Below are 22,176 nucleotides of genomic sequence, written 5' to 3'. Positions count from 1 at the left end.
ATATTTGCCCAGGCCTGCCATAAAACTAAGAACACATGGCTCTACTCAAGAATTTTGACATAAGAAGACCGGGGACGTTTTAAAGGAAAGTGATGGTACTAATGTGTCTGATGTGTTTTCTAGTACAGTTGTGATACTGGTTAGCTATTTATATTTAAAGCGGTAATCTGTTTGGATTAAGTTTGCCCTCATCCTTTGATTCTGTTGGCATTTAAAAAAATATTTTTATTCTCTATCAAGATTTCGTGCCGACCACAACTCTGAAAGGCCTACATTTTCTATGTAGATTGGGTGGTTTATGAGTTGTCGAATCTCCAAGCAAAATCTGATCTGGGTTGCGAGGCTTCACACATCGTCATTTCCGGCTCCTCCCCTACACGAAGCAAGCCTCGATACACGCTTTGCGGAAAACGCCCCTTTCAGTACTCGACACACGCCCCGAAGCCTCGCTATATTTCGTCCCATCACTAACATAAATACAGCATATAGAGTACATTAAATTCTTACGGAATTTAGTAGTTACATACGCACTTTTTATTAATACTGTACAAAAAGAAAAAGAGAACGTGTTACGTGCCAGCGGTGAAAGAATACAAAGGCAAAGTAAAACGTAGTCACCGTCTCTATTGTTCTTTTTACTTAACTTTCTGCCTTTCTTTACGACTCCCAAGCGTAAAATATGCTCTGAGGAGAAGAGAAGTGAAGAAATCATCATTGGATGCATGCCCGGACGTCCTCCTCCCTACTGCTGGGTTATAATCTGTGACCTCAACGCCTTGAGCTTCCCAGATGGATGGCAAACACTCAATATGGTTGCTGTTTGTTTACCTTTAGCAGTGCAGGTGTGAGCGTATTTTAAAGGTTTAGTGGCGAATATACAAGCCAGTTATCATCAAAAAAGCTGAATGTGTTGAAGTGGATCCATATAGACCAGGCCTGGGCAATTATTTTGACTCGTGGGGCCAAATTTGGAGAAATATATATATGTATATATAAATATATATGTGTACGCTGTGAAAATCTGCTGTACAGTATGTGTGTATGTGTGTGTGGGTCCTATTTTTAGGAACCCTAATACAAAACCTCACAATAGTGTCTGATTGAATGCTAAAAACATTATGACTGTCAAGTGTTTTGCTTTTTTCACTGTGCTTATCCCACACTTGAAGGGATATACCAATGCTGAATGTGGCTTCTGGATTTCACTCAAAAGACCAGACCATAGTTACTTTTTTTCCCTTTTATTTTCCTTTAGTTTGCAACAGTTTTTCCAACGAAGAAACAGCTTCTTTTTTCTTCTTTAGTCTTTTTAGCAGTCTTTAGCAGTGTTAGTAGACTTTAGTAGACTTTAGTTTCTTTAGCTGTCATTAGCTGTCTTTAGTAGCCTTCAGCTTCTTTAGTTGGTGAAAAACCTTTAAGGACAAAACACCACAAGATTAACATGCTGTAAAAAAATCAATCAATTATCAATCCCATAATTTACAATTATTAATTAGGCCATCAAACACTTAACCATTAAACAAGTGCAAAAAAATGGACTAATATGTTCCCTTTAAGTTAAAACAGATTTTAAATAAATTGTCCCAACATAAATGCACCAAGATACATATAAAATACATTTAACACCAGAAACACACCTGGTTAAAAAACAGAATGGAATTAATATTATTTTTACTGAATGAGACATCCGGAATGTACATGAAAATAAAGAATGTGGGATTTACAATATTAACTATGAACGATAAAACACTGAATATTGACAACATATGAACGTCACGCCCCCTCTCGATCGACATATTTTACAATCAAGCAAAACGCAACAAAAATGCAACAAACACAACGAAATATGAACGCGAAGGGTAAAAAAACCCCACCTACAATCTGATACATCTGACATATCACTAAGTTTTGGAACTTTGTTGTAAAAATCTCCTTCCGCGTCTGTCCCGGACACCAGCATTTCAGGCTGGCCGCTCTGGAAACACTCTGTGGAAACGCTTCCCACCCACACTGCCTCGTCCGATCTGTTGTGACTTAGATGACCATAGTAACTAATTAGATTACCATCGTAACTATTTAGATTACCATAGTAACTAATTAGATTACCATAGTAACTAGTATGTCATGCAAAAGCGCAGATTGAAACCATTGAAATACTTTGTGTAGTTCAAGACTTATGGTAATTTAAAAACACCACTGCACATCATAACGGCAGCTACAGTTTCCATCTTAAAGATAAAAAATAAATAATTAGGAAAGTCCGGCGGGCCAGATTGAAAAGCTTAACGGGCAGCATGCAGCCCCCTGCCCTTAATTTGCCCAGGTCTGATATAGACTCTTAATAATAAAATGTTTTCTATCAGGGGTGTCCAAAAGTTTAAATCTGCAGGGGCCGCTTTGTACTTTTTTATACATTCAAGACCCTAAAATCTGTCATGATCTCCCCGACAGTTATTATCAGTTTTTTGTATTTGTATTATTTCCAGTCAAGCGCGCTTATTTTTCGGTCCATATTCTGTTTGCCTCCATTTGCTACCACGCTAATCACTCTGGCTCCGTCACCTGTACCTGATTGGCAATCAGGGAACACCTGTACCTGATTGGCAATCAGAATGCTTTTCGGGACTGGATAATTTTGCTTTGTACCTCAACCTTTGCGCTATTTTCCATTTGAGCGCCTGCCTCACCTTAATAGAGAGGCCTGTCGTGTCTGCATACAAACAATGAAGCATAACAAAAAACAATACATTGTTGTTCAATCAATTCTTAATAGTATTTTTATGTATTAATAATACAAACCCCGTTTCCATATGAGTTGGGAAATTGTGTTAGATGTAAATATAAACGGAATGCAATGATTTGCAAATCCTTTTCAACCCATATTCAATTGAATGCACTATAAAGACAAGATATTTGATGTTCAAACTCATAAACTTTATATTTTTTTTTACAAATAATAATTAACTTAGAATTTCATGGCTGCAACACGTGCCAAAGTAGTTGGGAAAGGGCATGTTCACCACTGTGTTACATGGACTTTTCTTTTAACAACACTCAGTAAACGTTTGGGAACTGAGGAGACACATTTTTTAAGCTTCTCAGGTGGAATTCTTTCCCATTCTTGCTTGATGTACAGCTTAAGTTGTTCAACAGTCCGGGGGTCTCCGTTGTGGTATTTTAGGCTTCATAATGCGGCACACATTTTCAATGGGAGACAGGTCTGGACTTCAGGCAAACCAGTCTAGTACCCGCACTCTTTTACTATGAAGCCACGTTGATGTAACACGTGGCTTGGCATTGTCTTGCTGAAATAAGCAGGGGCGTCCATGGTAACATTGCTTGGATGGCAACATATGTTGCTCCAAAACCTGTATGCACCTTTCAGCATTAATGGCGCCTTCACAGATGTGTAAGTTACCCATGTCCTTCTTGGGCACTAATACACCCCCATACCATCACAGATGCTGGCTTTTCAACTTTGCTCCTATAACAATCCGGATGGTTCTTTTCCTCTTTGGTCCGGAGGACATGACGTCCACAGTTTCCAAAAACAATTTGAAATGTGGACTCGTCAGACCACAGAACACTTTTCCACTTTGTATCAGTCCATCTTAGATGAGCTCAGGCCCAGAGAAGCCGACGGCGTTTCCGGGTGTTGTTGATAAACGGTTTTCGCCTTGCATAGGAGAGTTTTAACTTGCACTTACAGATGTAGCGACCAACTGTAGTTACTGACAGTGGGTTTCTGAAGTGTTCCTGAGCCCATGTGGTGATATCCTTTACACACTGATGTCGCTTGTTGATGCAGTACAGCCTGAGGGATCCAAGGTCACAGGCTTAGCTGCTTATGTGCAGTGATTTCTCCAGATTCTCTGAACCCTTTGATGATATTACGGACCGTAGATGGTGAAATTCCTAAATTCTTTGCAATAGCTGGTTGAGAAAGGTTTTTCTTAAACTGTTCAACAATTTGCTCACGCATTTGTTGACAAAGTGGTGACCCTCGCCCCATCCTTGTTTGTGAATGACTGAGCATTTCATGGAATCTACTTTTATACCCAATCATGGCACCCACCTGTTCCCAATTAGCCTGCACAACTGTGGGATGTTCCAAATAAGTGTTTGACGAGCATTCCTCAACTTGATCAGTATTTATTGCCACCTTTCCCAACTTCTTTGTCACGTGTTGCTGGCATCAAATTCTAAAGTTAATGATTATTTGCAAAAAAAAAAAAAGTTTATCAGTTTGAACATCAAATATGTTGTCTTTGTAGCATGTTCAACTGAATATGGTTTGAAAATGATTCGCAAATCATTGTATTCCGTTTATATTTACATCTAACACAATTTCCCAAATCATATGGAAACGGGGTTTGTAGTATCATCATTACCTTATAGGGCTTTAGGAAGAAAATTGTACATATGCTCTTAAAACACCATGTAGAAGACGCACAGGTCAACACAATTTGAGTTTTCAGGCCCCATTTTTGGGGCAAATTGGACTGATTCCATTTTTTTTAATCAAAAATGTATTTTGTCTGTGTCAAGGGCCAATAAAAAACAAACTGCGGGCCTGATTTAAATGATCAACCAAAGTTGGCTTTTCAATGTATCCGGTTGACCACACTTCTTACTTCACTTGCAAGGAGTAAAAGTACAAAAGTATGGAGACACGTCATTTCTTTACACCTGGATGGTACATGAATTAAAAGGAAAACGATACTTTAAAAAAAAATTCTGCCCATCGTCCACAATCCTTATGTAAGAAAAAAACACGTCTTTCCCTTTTCTGTGCAATCAAAAGACTAAAAAAGGGCTAGCACGAGGCAGCTAACAATGCATGTAATGGGGGTTCCCCTATTTTGCCTATACAGCTCTCTTAAAAAAATGCCAACATTACTCTACAAACATGCAATGACCTGTACATATTAACAAAAGCATAGCGACATTGTTATCGTAGGAGCTAAAACCCGAGGAACTACTTTTCTGGCGTAGTGACACAGCGCCTTGCTCAAACTGCTGCTGCTGCTGCTGCTGAATCACCTTCGAGCTTAGAAAAGTTTTAAACTTAGATGTTCCACAACCAACTAACCAACACAACATTTGGAAAGACTGTAGCAGTGAACACTGGCTCTCAACTTAACTAGACAACATCACCAGGCTTGGCAAGACGCTCGTTTGCTCCCAGCATTTTCACCTAAGGATTATGCTGAATTCACCAGCTAAAACAAAGAGCACAAGTCTGGTGCTGAAAGATACAACCATCCATTGCATGTGTTGGCATTCCAGTGAGAGCGGCCATAGTAAGTCACCGTTTAACTAAGTTCGTATTTAGTTTAGCAATAGTGCGACATGATGGCTTAGTGTTTCACTATAGCATCCAGCTTCTAAAAAAAACTGTAGCTCATCCTCCATATATTCAGGCTCAAAAAGATAAGGTTCTGGATAGAGATGTCCGATAATGGCTTTTTTTACCGATATCCGATATTCCGATATAGTCCAACTCTTAATTACCGATATCGATATCAACCGATACCGATATATACAGTCGTGGAATTAACACATTATTATGCCTAATTTTGTTGTGATGCCCCGCTGGATGAATTAAACATTGTAACAAGGTTTTCCAAAATAAAACAACTCAAGTTATGGAAAAAAATGCCAACATGGCACTGGCATATTTATTATTGAAGTCACAAAGTGCATTTTTTTTTAACATGCCTTAAAACAGCAGCTTGGAATTTGGGAAATGCTCTCCCTGAGAGAGCATGAGGAGGTTGAGGTGGGCGGGGTTGGGGGGGGGGGGCGGGATTGAGGTGGAGGGGGGGGGGGGGGGGGGGGGGGTAGGGGGTACCGGGGGGGGTGTATATTGTAGCGTGCCGGAAGAGTTAGTGCTGCAAGGGGTTCTGGGTATTTGTTCTGTTGTGTTTATGTTGTGTTACGGTGCGGATGTTCTCCCAAAATGTGTTTGTCATTCTTGTTTGGTGTGGGTTCACAGTGTGGCGCATATTTGTAACAGTGTTAAAGTTGTTTATACGGCCACCCTTAGTGTGACCTGTGTGGCTGTTGACCAAATATGCTTTGCATTCACTTGTGTGTGTGAAAAGCCACAGATAATATGTGATTGGGCCAGCATGCAAAGACAGTGCCTTTAAGGTTTATTGGCACTCTGTACTTTTCCCTACGACAGCGGCGTTTTAAAAAGTCATACATTTTACTTTTGGAAACCGATACCCATAATTTTGAAACCGATACCGATAATTTCCGATATTACATTTTAAAGCATTTATCGGCCGATAATATCGGCAGTCCGATATCATTGGACATCTCTAGTTCTGGATCATCTTTTGACCCAAACTAGTCGTCGCTGGCTCCCACAAAGTCTGCCAACGTTAGTAGTAGCAAACACAAAATGCGCTCTCTAAAGTTAAAGTTAAAGCTATGCTATTGTTGTTGGCGGGAGTAGCGTTATATTGCTATGGAATCCTTGCCTGTTACTCCATCATATATAATTACAGCATAACTATAAAACATGGGAGTTTTTAAAAAAATTTTTTTTTACCTTTTTCTTAGAGGGCTCTATAGGCGGAATAGGTGAATTCCCCTTACCTGTATTGTTAGCTACCTCATGCTAGAAGTTTTTTTTTACCATTGAGAATGCATAGATAAGGGAAAGACATGTTCTTGTTATGTTGCTGTTGCTCGCCTGCCTTCCCTATTATTTTGTCCCTACTGTTGTCTTTTGTTTCTCCTCCTCAGTGCTTCCTTCCTCGGCGGAGGATGGCTTAATCGGACACACCTGGTCCTAATTTGTCACTGGGCTATTTAAGCAGGGCACTGACATCTTGTCCTTGATGGTGATTTGCTTCCTGTAGATACAACATGTTAAAAGAGAAAGTAAGCAGATATTAACAGTAAATGAACAAGTAGATTAATAATTAATTTTCTACCACTTGTCCTTAATAATTTTGACAAAATAATAGAATGATAAATGACACAATATGTTACTGCATATGTCAGCAGACTAAATTAGGAGCCTTTGCTTGCTGTACAAGTTGTCTTGTATGTTCACTATTTTATTTAAGGACAAACTTGCAATAAGAAACATATGTTTAATGTACCCTCAGATTTTTTTTTAAATTAAAGCCAATAATGCAATTTTTTGTGTTCCCCTTTATTTAAAAAAGTATCAAAGTACCAAAAACTTTCGAAATAATTTTGGTACCGGTACCAAAATATTGTTAGTGTGAGTGACTTAAGTGTTAATATACAGCAATAATTTAGCTTTACGTTTTGATTGACAGTAAGCCAATCTGTGGTAGCCCAACAACCAGCTGTATAAGTGAAATACAATTTCCAATGTTGCGTTATTGTTATCCGATAACTTTTGTCTGTAATACAGTAATGTAATGCATTACAGTAATGTCGATAGTGCTGGTAAACACATTCCAGGTGATGTATGTAATCCAAAAGTAAAGCAAAGCAGGCATTATTTTTTCATGTAACTGGTAATGTGTATTGATTACTTTGTGTGTGTGTGCGTGTGTGTGTGTGTGTGTGTGTGTGTGTGTGCATGTTTCCTCTCTCTTGGGGAGTTGCCATTGTTGTTGAATGCTACAGTGGGCTTTGTATATTACACAAGAACGCTGCTGCAGTAACGCAGAGTTGACCTACCTTTTTCTCCTCGCCGGCATTCTCCTCATACACAATAGCTTGCACCTCATTCCTATTCTTCATCAGCATCACAGACAAGTCTTTGTGGGGGAACTTTCCCACCGTGAAGGAGAAGTAGTAAGCCCCCGGGATTCGGCAGTGGAACAAGCCTGTCTTTGGGTCGAAGTCCTCGCCGATATTGACATAGACTGCGTCGAAGGTCACGGTCATCTTGGGCCCACCTTCCATACTGGTGGTTCGTGCCACCGAGAAAGCCGACCGTAGTTCAGCGTTGTCCAGCAGACGAGCAAAACCCGTCACCACGCCTGCATAGCTCAGACATAGTAGGCCAATCAGCATGCTCGCTGGGAGCAGCATCTTGTCTCTAGAGGGATGGACAAAATCAGAAAATGAGTCAAATCATTGTGCACTTGATCAACAACACTTAAATTACAATGAATTCCGGACTAAAAGCTCCTTTTTTTTCTACGCTTTGTACTCTGCGGCTTATAAAACAGTGCAGCTGTTAAATGGACTTTTTTTTTTGCAAATAGTTTAAAAAAAGAAATGCAAGCACACACCGAAGAGGTGTGTTATTGTTTGAGCTATGGCGCCATCTTTTGGATGAGTTTGATCACTGCAGGCCTTGCAGTGCTCTTCTTTTCTTCTAGCCGTTTAAAGTGTTACTACTAGTATGGATTCTTCATCACTCCAAGCCGCGTTTTTAAGTTTTACAATATAAATCAGTTTATACTTACTAAATTGTCCCATGTTTTATGTCCGTAGGACTGTTTTCATTCATATTTGTACAAGCTATCGTAATGTAATGAAGCTAGCTAATATGTTAACACGTTTACGAGTGTCTGTGCTGGTATTATTAATTTACCATGGCATTCTTTTTGTATTGTTTCACAAATTTAATTGAATCGAATTGTCAACCCAAGAATTGGAATCGTGGGTTGTTGTAAGAGTCACAAACCTAATGCAAACAAAAACAAATCTGATTTGACAGTAAAAAACCCAAGTGGAAGACAGCCCTATTACTTGTAAAAACACAAAACTACACAAAACTTCTACTACTATACAACTGCCCTAAAGACTAGTTTGTTGGTGGCTGTAAAGTGCTCTGCTGCTGCATTGAAAGCTCGAGTCGTAAAGGCTGTGAACTACTATCTGCAATATATCTGTTGCCAGGCAACCAAAAAACCTGCTTTAAAAAATCTAAATGCACTATATTCATGAATACTGATATGTGTATGAATGCTGAGCTATTTACATTTTTAGAAAAGGCATACAGTATAGAGTGAGTAAAATTTCAACTGCACCCTTCATCTACTGTACACATGTATTGCCTTTGAAGTTTAGCTTTATATTCATGTCAGACATCCAACCAACACTAATATTAAATCTCTTCAAACAGCATCTGATCAGTAACTGTGGCTTTCAGTTGATCAGATTGTCCAAATGGAGATTTGTTATTTTCAAATATATTTTCCAATTTCAGTAAATGTATAATTTTTTGGGGAAAAAGTAGAAAATCAGAAGCGACAAAATGTTTTTCTGTTTTAAAAAAAAATAAAAAAATTAATTTGTGAGTCTAAACAGATTCATATCGTATTTCTGTTGTTTCTTTGCATGGGGTGCTGAATGTAACATTTCAATCACACTTTTCTAGCTGGTATATTTTAAATATTTAGCTGAATGTTCCCACATTTGGCTTATCTTCACATTTCAGGTAGAAATTAAATGGTGAATTTCGTGGGATCACACTCCTCAGCCTTCCCGGTAAGGTTTATTCAGGTGTACTGGAGAGGAGGCTACGCCGGATAGTCAAACCTCAGATTCAAGAGGAACAGTGTGGTTTTCGTCCTGGTCGTGGAACTGTGGACCAGCTCTATACTCTCGGCAGGGTCCTTGAGGGTGCATGGGAGTTTGCCCAACCAGTCTACATGTGCTTTGTGGACTTGGAGAAGGCATTCGACCGTGTCCCTCGGGAAGTCCTGTGGGGAGTGCTCAGAGAGTATGGGGTATCAGACTGTTTGATTGTGGCGGTCCGCTCCCTGTATGATCAGTGTCAGAGCTTGGTCCGCAATGCCGGCAGTAAGTCGGACCCGTTTCCAGTGAGGGTTGGACTCCGCCAAGGCTGCCCTTTGTCACCGATTCTGTTCATAACATTTATGGACAGAATTTCTAGGAGCAGTCAAGGCGTTGAGGGGATCCGGTTTGGTGGCTGCAGGATTAGGTCTCTGCTTTTTGCAGATGATGTGGTCCTGATGTCTTCATCTGGCCAGGATCTTCAGCCCTCGCTGGATCGGTTCACAGCTGAGTGTGAAGCGACTGGGATGAGAATCAGCACCTCCAAGTCCGAGTTCATGGTTCTCGCCCGGAAAAGGGTGGAGTGCCATCTCCGGGTTGGGGAGGAGACCCTGCCCCAAGTGGAGGAGTTCAAGTACCTCGGAGTCTTGTTCACGAGTGAGGGAAGAGTGGATCGTGAGATCGACAGGCGGATTGGTGCGACGTCTTCAGTAATGCGGACGCTGTATTGATCCGTTGTGGCGAAGAAGGAGGTGAGCCAGAAGGCAAAGCTCTCAATTTACCGGTTGATCTACGTTCCCATCCTCACCTATGGCCATGAGCTTTGGGCGATGACCGAAAGGACAAGATCACGGGTACAAGCGGCCGAAATGAGTTTCCTCCGCCGGGTGGCGGGTCCCTCCTTTAGAGATTGGGTGAGAAGCTCTGTTATCCGGGGGGAACTCAAAGTAAAGCCGCTGCTCCTCCACATCGAGAGGAGCCAGATGAGGTGGTTCGGCCATCTGGTCAGGATGCCACCCGAATGCCTCCCGAGGGAGGTGTTTAGGGCACGTCCGACCGGTAGGAGGCCACGGGGAAGACCCAGGACACGTTGGGAAGACTATGTCTCCCGGCTGGCCTGGGAACGCCTCGGGATCCCCCGGGAAGAGCTGGAATAAGTGGTTGGGGAGAGGGAAGTCTGGTCTTCCTTGCATAGGCTGCTGCCCCCGCGACCCAACCTCGGATAAGCGGAAGAAAATGAATGGATGGATGGAATTTTAATGTAAAATTGTATATCTAAATATACATGTTAAATGTTATATACAGTTAGGGTTGTCCCGATGCCAATAATATATCAGAATGTATATTGATACTTTCCAAAATAAAGGGAACTACAAACAATGTCAATATTGGCTTTACTTTAACATAAAATCTTACAATACAAAAACATATGTTTCCTGTTGCACTCAAAGAACAATTTTAGAAGGTTAAAATATAATTTAAAGGGCATTAAACACATTGGGCTCTTCTTGTTGCACTTAAAGAACAATTTACAATTTTCCATGTTACATATAGTCTGCCATAATCAAGGATAAGGTTAGAATATATGACATATTAAATTATGCATGATTCATGGTTTACTCCTGGTCTGTGCTTTAAGAAAAATAAAATTATTAGCAAGTACTAAAAACAAAACTATGGATAAATGTACACAGATAAGCCATGTAGCAGATAAAACACAAATTGTAGCAATTTGTTACAATATTATTATTATAATTACTTTATTAGTACCGGTGCACTGTACAACCCTATATACAGTATATGTTAAATATAAGTATTAAATGTTATACAGTATGTATGTTAAATATAAGTCTCTAAATGGTAAATGTTAAATTCAATTCTAAGTGTTCAATTCAAATCTAAATGTTAAAAAATATAAAAGTTAATTGCTAAAAGTCCTCATTGGCGTGGTGAAGGCGTGTTTGTGTGGGCCGAGATGTGAGAAAATGATGAAATATTTGCACTTTGCAAGACATTTAGATTCAACATTTATATTTAACATTTAGATTTGCCATTGCTATATTAAGATATACCATTTAGATTAAATTTTTACAGTATATTCAATATTGAGATTTAGATTTCAAATTTTGATTCAACATTTATTTTATATTTGACATTTTGATTCAACATTTAGATTCAATTCATTTTCACCATTTATTGTATACCTCAAATGTTAAGAACATTTTGTAAATGTGAGAAAAGCAAGCTGAATATCTAAAATACTTTATATCAGATAGAAAAGTGTGCTTGCTTTTATTTTATTTTTTTTACAACCCATATGTTTAATTGTTTGAAAAATTATAAAGATTGTAACACATTTGTGCACTGCACAAAGGGCTGACTAAATATAAGCCAAAAAGACTAGATTTTAGGAAAACAACACTAAAAACTAGGGAAATTATATGTCCATGCAGCTAGTTAATTTTACTTGATAAAACATCCTGAATTAGGATTTGTATATCTAGAAATTAGCAAGACTTTTAAGATAGAAATAAGTATTTATATCTGGAAAAACAAGCAATACTTACAATTCTTAAATAAAACATCCTCGGGATGTTGCGGAATCTTTAAATTTTCTATGTGAGGAAAACCAAAATATCTTATTTGAATAGTTATTTTCTCGAATTTTTATTTTTTTTAAATAGACTAGATAAAATGTCATTATTCATGCTAAAACTAAGATTATGCTATAGAGCAGGGGTGTCAAACGTACGGCCCGAGGGCCGGATCAGGCCCGCGAACAAGATTTATCCGGCCCACGGGATGAGTTTGCTAAGAATAAAAATTAACCTGAAATTTTTTAATGAATGGAACAGCTGTTCTAAATGTGTCCGCTGGATGTCGCAATAGCAATTCTTTGTATCTTTGTAGATGATGCTACATATGTACAAAATAAACCACATGTTAGTACATCAGTCAAGGAAAATGATCCAACTACATAAGTAACATCCTGTAATTTGATTTTGAAACAGTTTTTTATCTTGATAGATTGAAAATTGACACCAATGAGTTGACTGATGAACATTATCACATAATTTATTCAGAAAATATAAATAACGACAAATAAATTATTAACCGCAACATGTAAGTACACAAAAAAAACCCCAACAACATTATGATTTGTACATTTGTGCTTGTTCTATTTTTAAACAAAGAAAACAATCTGAAGTTGTCTTTATTTTTAAGTTATCGTGCCGTGATTTTACCAGTCCGGCCCACTTGGGAGTAGATTTTTCTCCATGTGGCCTCCGATCTAAAATGAGTTTGACACCCCTGCTATAGAGTCAATGACTAAAAATAGGTCAATAGCTCTTAAAAGTAACAACATTTCTACAAATAACATTTTAAATCTTGGCAAATGGAGAATAATTTGCAGTGTGATTGCAGCTCTTGTCTTTGTAACGACAACATTTTGAACGGGTCATGTTGACAGACATTACTCCACGGAGTCAGTGATGCTTAAGGTTCAAACACCAATGAAATAGTTGATCAAACAAACCTTCTGTAATGAGCAGCCGTGGGAGCAACGCAGGGAGAGGGAATATTACACTTCCATCTGAATTGCAAGGTAGAACGTACATTATGCTTTTGCATTTCAAAGCCAGGCCTATTAGTGACTTTTCTGATCCGTTCCCTCATTAAAGTTTCATTAAAAAAGTGTAGTTTCTGCAACTTTACTTTAGATGTGTGACAAGAAACTGCACAGTAGGTAGCATATTCACCTCACAGTCAGGAGGGTTCCAATTTGTGTGGAGGACATTTGCACCGCCTGTGCCGTGCGCATTGTCATGAACATGTAAGTTTAGTTAATTGGAGACTCTTGTTAAGTTAAGTTAAAGTACCAATGATTGTCACACTCTAAATCAGGTGTACCAAAAGTGCGGCCCTGGGGGCCATTAGCGGCCCGTAGATCGTTTTTTCATTAGCAGGGCTGCCAAGTGTCACGCTTTGAGTGTGACAGTCACGCAATTTAACCCTTTCTCACACCAAACACATCAATAATGAATAAAGCAAAACATGTTCTAGACCAAAAATCACTTCATATTCTGTACTGCTCGCTAGTGCTACCATATCTGAGTTATTGTTAGAAATATGGGGAAACAACTACAAATGTGCACTACATTCACTAACTGTGTTGCAAAAAAGATCAATTAGAATAATACATAATGTTGGATACAGAGAACATACAAACCCTTTATTTATTGAATCACAATTATTGAAATTCAACGATTTAGTGCATTTGCAAACAGCTAAAATGATGCACATAGCAAACTATAACCTGCTACCCAACGATGTACAACAATTCTTCTCAACAACAGAGGAGAAATATAACCTTAGAGGAAAATCTAATTTAAAACATTTGTATGCTCGTACAACACTTAAAACCTTTAGCATATATGTATGTGGAATTAAATTATGCAATGAATTAACCAAATAAAATCAAACAAAGCACCAATATGATTCAGTTTAAGAAACTGTTCAACCTACAAGTGTTCACAAAGTACACAGAACAAGAATTATTTGGTAAATGGGTTATACTTGTGTAGAGGTTGCCCTCTAGTGGGTTCTTCAGACCACCACAGACTGCCAGGAATTCAGGATATAACACTGTTTTATTTTCCTTCAATGGTGCAAAGTCTTTTGCTTTTCAGCACAGTGTCTTTTCTGCATCCGTGTCTCTCAGCAGCACCTCCAACTCCAACTACTCGTTTCCTCACGGCTGCTGCTAATAAAGGCGACAGGTGATTAGATAACAAGGCCCACCTGGGCCATCTACGCACCTGCCGCTGTCTTCGAGGCCGGTCCTGACACACCCCGTTCTGCGGCAGGCCCGCAGGCCACGCCCCCCCTCCACAACTTGTATAGCACTTTTCTACCTTCAAGGTACTCAAAGCGCTTTTGACACTATTTCCACATTCACACACTGATGGCGGGAGCTGCCATGCAATGCTCTAACCACGACCCATCAGGAGCAAGGGTGAAGTGTCTTTCTCAAGGATACAACGGACGTGACGAAGTTGGTAGAAGGTGGGGATTGAACCAGGAGCCCTCAGGTTGCTGGGATGGCCACTCTCCCAACCACGCCACGCCGTTCCCGTTATGATGAACATCTGGAACCCTTTTTTTTTTTTTTTTTTGAGATAAAGATTATTTATGTATATATTTGTTTACCTACTATGGTATATTATTTATCTATTATTTATTTGTTCACTGTTCTGTTACAGAGAACAAGGAAATGGGATACAATTGCTATGGTATGAAAAGGGGAAGGATTAAATAAGCTCAGCTTCTTCCTACTCCTCTTCGGACGTGCTGTAATGAAAGAACTGGAAATATGTGATGCATTACATTATATCGTATGCATGTTTCAAGTAAACTGAAACTGAACTGAACTGAACACTTGCCATTTCTCACACATATATTTCCCCATTCACTACACCATATTTTATTTTTCATGGTAATAAACTTAGGCCGTGACTGAGTTGACCAATCTCATCAGTCCCTCAAGCCTGAATCTAACCAACCATGAAAGCACCACACAACATTAACCAATCAGAAACATTGTAAGGCGGGTCTTGCCTGAGTTTTGGCCAGCCCTTTGTTGCGTAGAGAACTGCACCGGTGGTGGCCACGCCTGTCATGCCTACAATCCGTGAGTGTATTTACTTGAATCTTTTGGCGGTAAGGCATAGTCTGATTTGGGACTGGATCGAGATGTATGGGGATAGTGGCGGGATATCAAGTACTACTAAATTGCAGAGAAAAAAAAATGGATGGATAATTGGAGCTGTATAAAAAAGATCTAATTTATAATATTATACCAATTCCTGGCATATGTACGGCATCCCAGACGTGGATATGCAATTATAACAAATTTTAAGTTTAAAGCATGGGTGTCAAACTCTGGCCCACGGGCCAAATCTGGCCCGCCGTGTAATTTCATTTGGCCCTTGAGGCAATATCAAATTAACATTAGAGCTGGCCCGCCGGTATCATACAGCGGCGGTAACACTGCATTCACCGCCAATACTCATACTTGCCAACCCTCCCGATTTTCAGTGCCCCTCTCGAAAGTCTCCCGGGGCAACCATTCTCCCGTATTCCTCCCGATTTCCACCCGGACAACAATATTGAGGGCGTGCCTTAAAGGCACTGCCTTTAGCGCCCTCTACAACCTGTCGTCACGTCGGCTTTTTCCTCCGTACAAACAGCGTGCCGGCCCCTGTCACATGATATATGCGGCTTCTACACAAGGCATACTTGATCAACAGCCATACAGGTCACACTGAGGGTGGCCGCATAAACAACTTTAACACTGTTACAAATATGCGCCACACTGTGAACCCACACCAAACAAGAATGACAAACACATTTCGGGAGAACATCTGCACCTTAACACAACATAAACACAACAGAACAAATACCCAGAACCACTTGCAGCACTAACTCTTTCGGGATGCTACAATTAACACCCCCCGCTACCACCAAACCCCGCCCACCTGAGCCCTGACATTAATGAACTAGCATCCCAGAAAAGATGGCAGGTATCTGGCTTGGGCACATCAGATTCGATCAGTGTGTCGCAAACTGAGCAGTAAAAAGGCCTGTATGGTTGATTTATTCATTGTTATTTTATTTTCAAATTTATTAGCCTGTGGAAAAAGTTAATGTTGATATTTACCTCAGAAGACTGCAAATAGAAAAGAGGCATTCCATTTTTTATTTAAATTTTGTTTAATACACCATTGATGTTTTTTCGTCTGTTTTTTGAAAGTTGATTTTGCACTATTAAGTTATATAAGCGTTGCTTGTTCCATATTCATTGTTAAAGCAAATCTGTTACGATCCGCTGCCCGGATCATAGTTTGTTTATGTTTGAGTCACGTGTTTTCAGCACCTTGATTTTGTTTGTTTTCAGTTGCCATGTCAACCGATTACATGCACCTGCCTCTGGTTTGTGTTCGGGACGCGCACCTGTTGCCCGGGCACTAATCAGAGGGCTATTTAGTCTTTGCCCTGGCTTCACTCGGTCTGGCTTCCTAGTTTGTTCCCATACAACAGATAACGACAACTTTGATTCCCGCTAGCTTTTCACGCTATGCCATTTTGCCTGCTAGCTCCCACGCTAGTCCTTTTGTTTTTGCCTTTTGCTATTTGCACGTCTTTTGTTCGTTCCCCGTACGATTTATATTTTCAATAAATTATTTTCTTACCTGCAAGCTGTGTCCGAAGCCGTCTGCATCACTATGCGACCACGTCGTTTCAGTAGGAAGCCAGGGCAAAGACTAAATAGCCCTCTGATTAGTGCCCGGGCAACAGGTGCGCGTCCCGAACACTAACCAGAGGCAGGTGCATGTAATCGGTTGACATGGCAACTGAAAACAAACAAAATCAAGGTGCTGAAAACACGTGACTCAAACATAAACAAACTATGATCCGGGCAGCGGATCGTAACAAAATCAGTGTAGCAAACTGAGCAATAATTTACGTTTTATTCATGCACTTTCTTTAGCTACTTCAAGTCTTGAATGTTTGATTCATTCATTATTGTTATTTTATTTTCAAATTTATTATTAGCCTGTGGAAAAAGTTTATTTTTTTATCGCTGGATTTGTAGCTTCTCTGCAAATAGAAAAGAGGCATTCAATTTTTATTTACATTTTATTTGATATGCCATTGATATTTTTTAATTATTATTGGAAACTCGATTTTGCATGTCACTATAAAGTTATATAAGCCTTGCTTGTTCAATATTCAATGCAAAACTTGTTTGGGTCCCTATTAAAAGGTTAATTTGTTCAACCTTGGCCCGCGGCTTTGTTCAGTTTTAAATTTTGGCCCACTCTGTATTTCAGTTTGACACCCCTGGTTTAAAGCATTATCAGATAGAAAAATATATTGAGGAATAGCATTCAGAATATGTAAACATACATACACATGTGTATAAAACTATAACAGTTATTCCACAAGAAAACATAGATTTCAATACAACAATTAGTGGCAAGTTATCAATTTTTACGGGGGAATTATTATAAATTTGCATGGCAGTTAAATGGAAATAGGAAAATTAAAGTAAGTAAAGTTGTGTGCTCAGACTGCAGCAGTGCATTTATCATCACAAAACAATAAAGCTTTAGAAACAAGACAGGATTTAATATATGAAATACTTCATACCATGTTTTGAATAAATAAAGCTGGATGTGTGGTAAATGTGTAGTAAAGTTAAAAACAAAACAAAAAAAAAACGGCAGAATAATTGGAATAAAGAAAGAAAAGGTAAATCCAGAGGAGTGTAGGAGTAATTAGAGGAGGTAATAGAACTAGGAAAGAAGACGACATCACTACTAGACTGAGGTTATGACATAAATCTAAATAGCTGTCAAGACGAGGACTTTGGAGTGGTTGTTTTCCGAGATGCAAGTGAACTTGGACTGGACATGGCGTGAAGGTAGTGACATCTTTTATTTTAAACACTCAAAAGGAACAAACAAAAGGCCCTCACAGCGGAGGTACAAAATGTGGCTATGAAAATAAAACACTCGCACGAAGGCAGAACTATGGAAAAAACAAAACTTGCAAACTATGGCCTGAATAAAGAGAACTTGGAACGAGAAAAGGACATGAAAAAGAGCAGCATGGATATCAACAAGGGTGTGTAGAGAGCAGTGACGTGCAGTCACTAGAGGCAGGTGAGGCGATGCCTCACCTGCCATCATGGAAAGAAAAAAAATGTAAATTTTTTTATTTTTTATTAAATTGTTATATGTATCCAGTGATTATACTATAAAGTTATTTTCCATTTAACTTCACCAGTTTTAGATTATTTTTATTCAAAATCGCTGAATTTTCACATTTGCCGTTCAAAACTGAGAAGAGACCAGCAGCCAGTTGAGGCACATCACTCAGTTGTGCCTCAACATGGATTGCTGACTCGGCTAACTGCTGGCCTGCTGTGCAGTGAGACCGTATTGCTATATGAACTATATTATATATTTCCATAGTTTAGTTAGCTGAGGTATATAATGTACAGTGTATTTTGTCAACAACTGTATGTGTGTAACGTATTTCTTGTGCTGAGCGATCATAAAACGGCTGCAAAAGACGCACTGGCTGAGGCTCGCAGTAATCCCGCCTCCTGCACCCCTGCCAGAATGCACCCCCTGACGGGAGTGTTATATCAACTAAAGCCCACACTTAAACTTACCACGTGCAAGATTGAATCTATTTAAAAAAGTTATTTCATAAGAAGCCAAAAAGTGCAAAAACAATAATGTTCGTGTTGGAGGAGTTGTGAATGACTGCAGGGCCACACCATTAGGTACACCTGCAGACTGCAGGTGTACCTAATTCACAACTCCTCCAACACGAACATTATTGTTTTTGCACTTTTTGGCTTCTTATTAAATAACTTTTGTAACCTATTTTTATGGGCTTTCCTCTTTGTGATGTTAAGTTCCTGTTATGCGCTGTTATACAGCATATGCCTTGAGCTCTTATTTTGAAGGCGCTAAGAGCGGAAGTGATGACACAGTGGAGCGGAGGTTTTTGAAAGAAGGTAAATAAAGTGGTCCTCGTGTAAACTGGAGCCTCCGTGTTTGTTATTTTGTAGTTTCATACAGTATAGGCAACATTTATAAACCCTCGGTTACACTTTTTTTTAAATAGATTCAATCTTGCACGTGGAAAGTTTAAGTGAGGGCTTTAGTTGATAAAACACTCCAGTCAGGGGGTGCATTAATCCAGCACAACAGCGGCGCATGGACTTCATTTATAAGTAAAGGTAAGACCATAATAACGTTTTTTTTATTAAATGTGCTTTTTTGTGTGCTACAGTTTGTATGTGTAAAGTTAAAGTTAAGTTAAAGTACCAATGATTGTCACACACACACTAGGTGTAATGAAATTTGTCCTCTGCATTTGACCCATCCCCTTGATCACCCCCTGGGAGGTGAGGGGAGCAGTGGGCAGCAGAGGCGCCGCGCCCGGGAATAATTTTTGGTGATTTAACCCCCAATTTTAACCCTTGATGCTGAGTGCCAAGCAGGGAAGAATGCTGGTATGAGCTTTTAAACATAACCCGTTAACTGCTGCCAGTTCATATGTTTGTAAATCTGACTGTGATGAAGTCAGTGCCTCACCAGCCATGAACCTCATCGCACGTCACTGGTAGCGAGTGATGTTGCCAGAAAGACAGCCTGGCAACCGGAAGCTTAAATAATAGTGACATGATTAGTGACAGCAGGTGCGTGACTCAAAATGTGAAACAGGTGCGTGACATGAGGATGTGAACCAGGTGAAACTAATGGTTGCTATGGTGACAAAGCAAGGGAGTGAAAACAGGAATTAAAAAGTGTCCAAAAACCAAGCAAAAACATAACTAAACAAAACATGATCACAGACATGACAATAGCTCCTTAACTTTAATAGGAACATATAACACAGGGCTGTGTGGTTATTGTAATCACATAGATAATGTAGAGCATGTATTCATAATAGAGATGGGAATCTTTGGCCACCTGACGATTTGATTACGATTAACATTTAGGAGCTAGAATTCCATTAAAAATCAATTATTGATGCCGTTTTACGTTTCTTTTTGTTTCACTAATTAAGCATTCATCACTCGCAACTTTTAAACACAGTGCATTTGTAATCGGAAACAGCTGAATTAATTCCCATTGTATTCATTAGATTAATGGAAAGGTGTGCAAAACTGGAACATAAGTGCCCTATAATAAAGCAGCTGGTGGGATCGCTTGGTGAGGTGGCTCGCTGCAGTCAGCCAAATTTAGAAGTGTCTGTATTACTTTATTTACAGTAAATAAATCATTGATTGTTGACATTTACTAATTAGTTTTACAATTGCCCATGTCCGAATTGCAATGCATCTAAAAATCGAATATTTCCCCTACCTATAATCAACACGTGTAGGAAATATAATAGATAGGGAAATGATGAAAAATAAGTTAGTGAATGACCCTGATAATGGGTACTTAAGTCTAAATATATAAATCGACGTTAAAATAGGTCAAATCAATGTTAAAAAAGGATAACACATTTTCGAACGCATCATGACACTAAAGTATCGCTCTTGTCATTTTCCAAAACTGAGCAGCCCTGATCATTAGCATCCTAATATCAACATGCTAGCTTTTTTGCCAATTTAGCAGGTATACACCTAAGTATCAAATATTTTGTTACTTGATACATGGTAGCATGCTAGTATGCTATCTTTTTTTTTTTTTTTTTAGCTAATTTTGTAGGTATACACACACCCCAGTCACATTTTGGTACTCAATGCACGCTAACGTTAGCATGCTAACATTTTAAAAACATTTTATTAGGTACACATCTCAGGGTAATATATCTTGGTACATGTTACAGTTAACATTTAACATGCTAAGTTGTTAACGTTTTTTAGCTATTTTATCAGGTATAACCCTCAGTGTCATATATTTTGGCATTTTATTACATCTAACTGTAAGCATGCTATTGTTAGCATAGTACTGTTATCATGTTAGCTTTCTAGCTCATTTTGCTCATATTTTTGCGAAAAAAAATGTTTCAATATTCTAAACGCTTTCCTAGGATATTTTACTTTGTGCGCTATGGAAGCCAGTTTGACAATATGAGGAATGATATAATCATATTCTCAGTGAAGGAGCAGGAGGAAGCTAGGAATATGTTTGCGGTAACATTTTTATATGAAGCGCTCTGTCATTCATGCATTTACATTTTACATGTGTTTCTTTATGCCAATCGGGGCCCACCACAGATCATAGGGCCCTACAATCTGCGTATAGCGGTAATAAGAGGGTATATATTTTTCTTAATTTTGTTGATATTGTTACATTGTCTTATATTGTTGTACTAAATATTGATCATTTGAGCAAATTAACAGCATGGAAATCACAAAATCTTTCAATGATCTGAAAAATGTCGATATTGTATTGGCGATACAGCCGCTGTATTTATTTGCTATTGGCTTGATACTGACATTTGTAGTACTGCCTACCTCTACCACACAGAGTCAAAATGTATATTGTAAATCATTCCACTTTGGAAGAACAACAGTTCAAATGAATCCTCAAAATTCCCAAACTAATAAGACATTCAAGCTCAAGCATGATGAGTGTATGTACACTTCTGACCACAACTGCACATATTATTTATTAATACAGGGCTTAATAGTGTAATTTTAGCTCATTCTAAGCTATTTGATTAAATGCATATATTCTGATACAACAACAACTTTGCCTTCAGATAGATGAATCGATAGATATAGAGATAGATAGATAGGATAGATATAAAAGCGGTAGATTGTTGATAATGATGACTTAAGTTAAATGAAGGATACTTTGGTATTTTAAGGCATAAAGACACACTGTTGTGCTTCACCGGGTTAAATTAATGTCAGCGCAATGATAAGAATGTCGAACAAACAGCAATCTTCTCAATTATGTGTTGAGAGAACAAGGTGTGCAGTCTGACAAGTCAGTCCCTGTTGAGTAATTTTACGGCGTCTATTGTCCCACACAAGTTTATGAACCTCTTGGCAGCGTTCGCACAGTTGTCACATCAGGATGTATTCATCTAACAACTACTGTCTGCGCTGCAACCCCATTGTCTGTTTGTCTTCTACACGTACTGAATGTACTCCTCTTGTGT

At 39.0% G+C, this 22,176-nt stretch overlaps 1 protein-coding gene across 2 annotated transcripts in view; it reads right to left on the bottom strand.

Annotated features, from left to right (window-relative positions):
• The window catches only part of LOC133616029 (complement C1q tumor necrosis factor-related protein 4-like), an 83,823-nt gene that overhangs the window by 8,395 nt on the left and 53,252 nt on the right, over positions 1-22,176 (bottom strand). Inside the window, exons 1-2 of one of the 2 annotated variants that reach the window (XM_061975014.2) lie at positions 16,722-16,741; positions 7,675-8,038 (exon numbers count right to left, since the gene is read on the bottom strand). In XM_061975014.2, the coding sequence (XP_061830998.1) occupies positions 7,675-8,031 (357 nt within the window). In that variant the 5' untranslated portion in view covers positions 8,032-8,038; positions 16,722-16,741. Of the gene's footprint in view, positions 1-7,674; positions 8,039-16,721; positions 16,742-22,176 lie in introns of those variants that run through there. The other variant, XM_061975013.2, reaches the window with a different exon arrangement.

The sequence above is a fragment of the Nerophis lumbriciformis genome, linkage group LG15 (genome assembly GCF_033978685.3).
Source record: "Nerophis lumbriciformis linkage group LG15, RoL_Nlum_v2.1, whole genome shotgun sequence".
Lineage (NCBI taxonomy): Eukaryota > Metazoa > Chordata > Actinopteri > Syngnathiformes > Syngnathidae > Nerophis > Nerophis lumbriciformis.
Note: the sequence above shows the minus strand (reverse complement) of the source record. Positions and strands in the feature narration are given on the sequence as shown.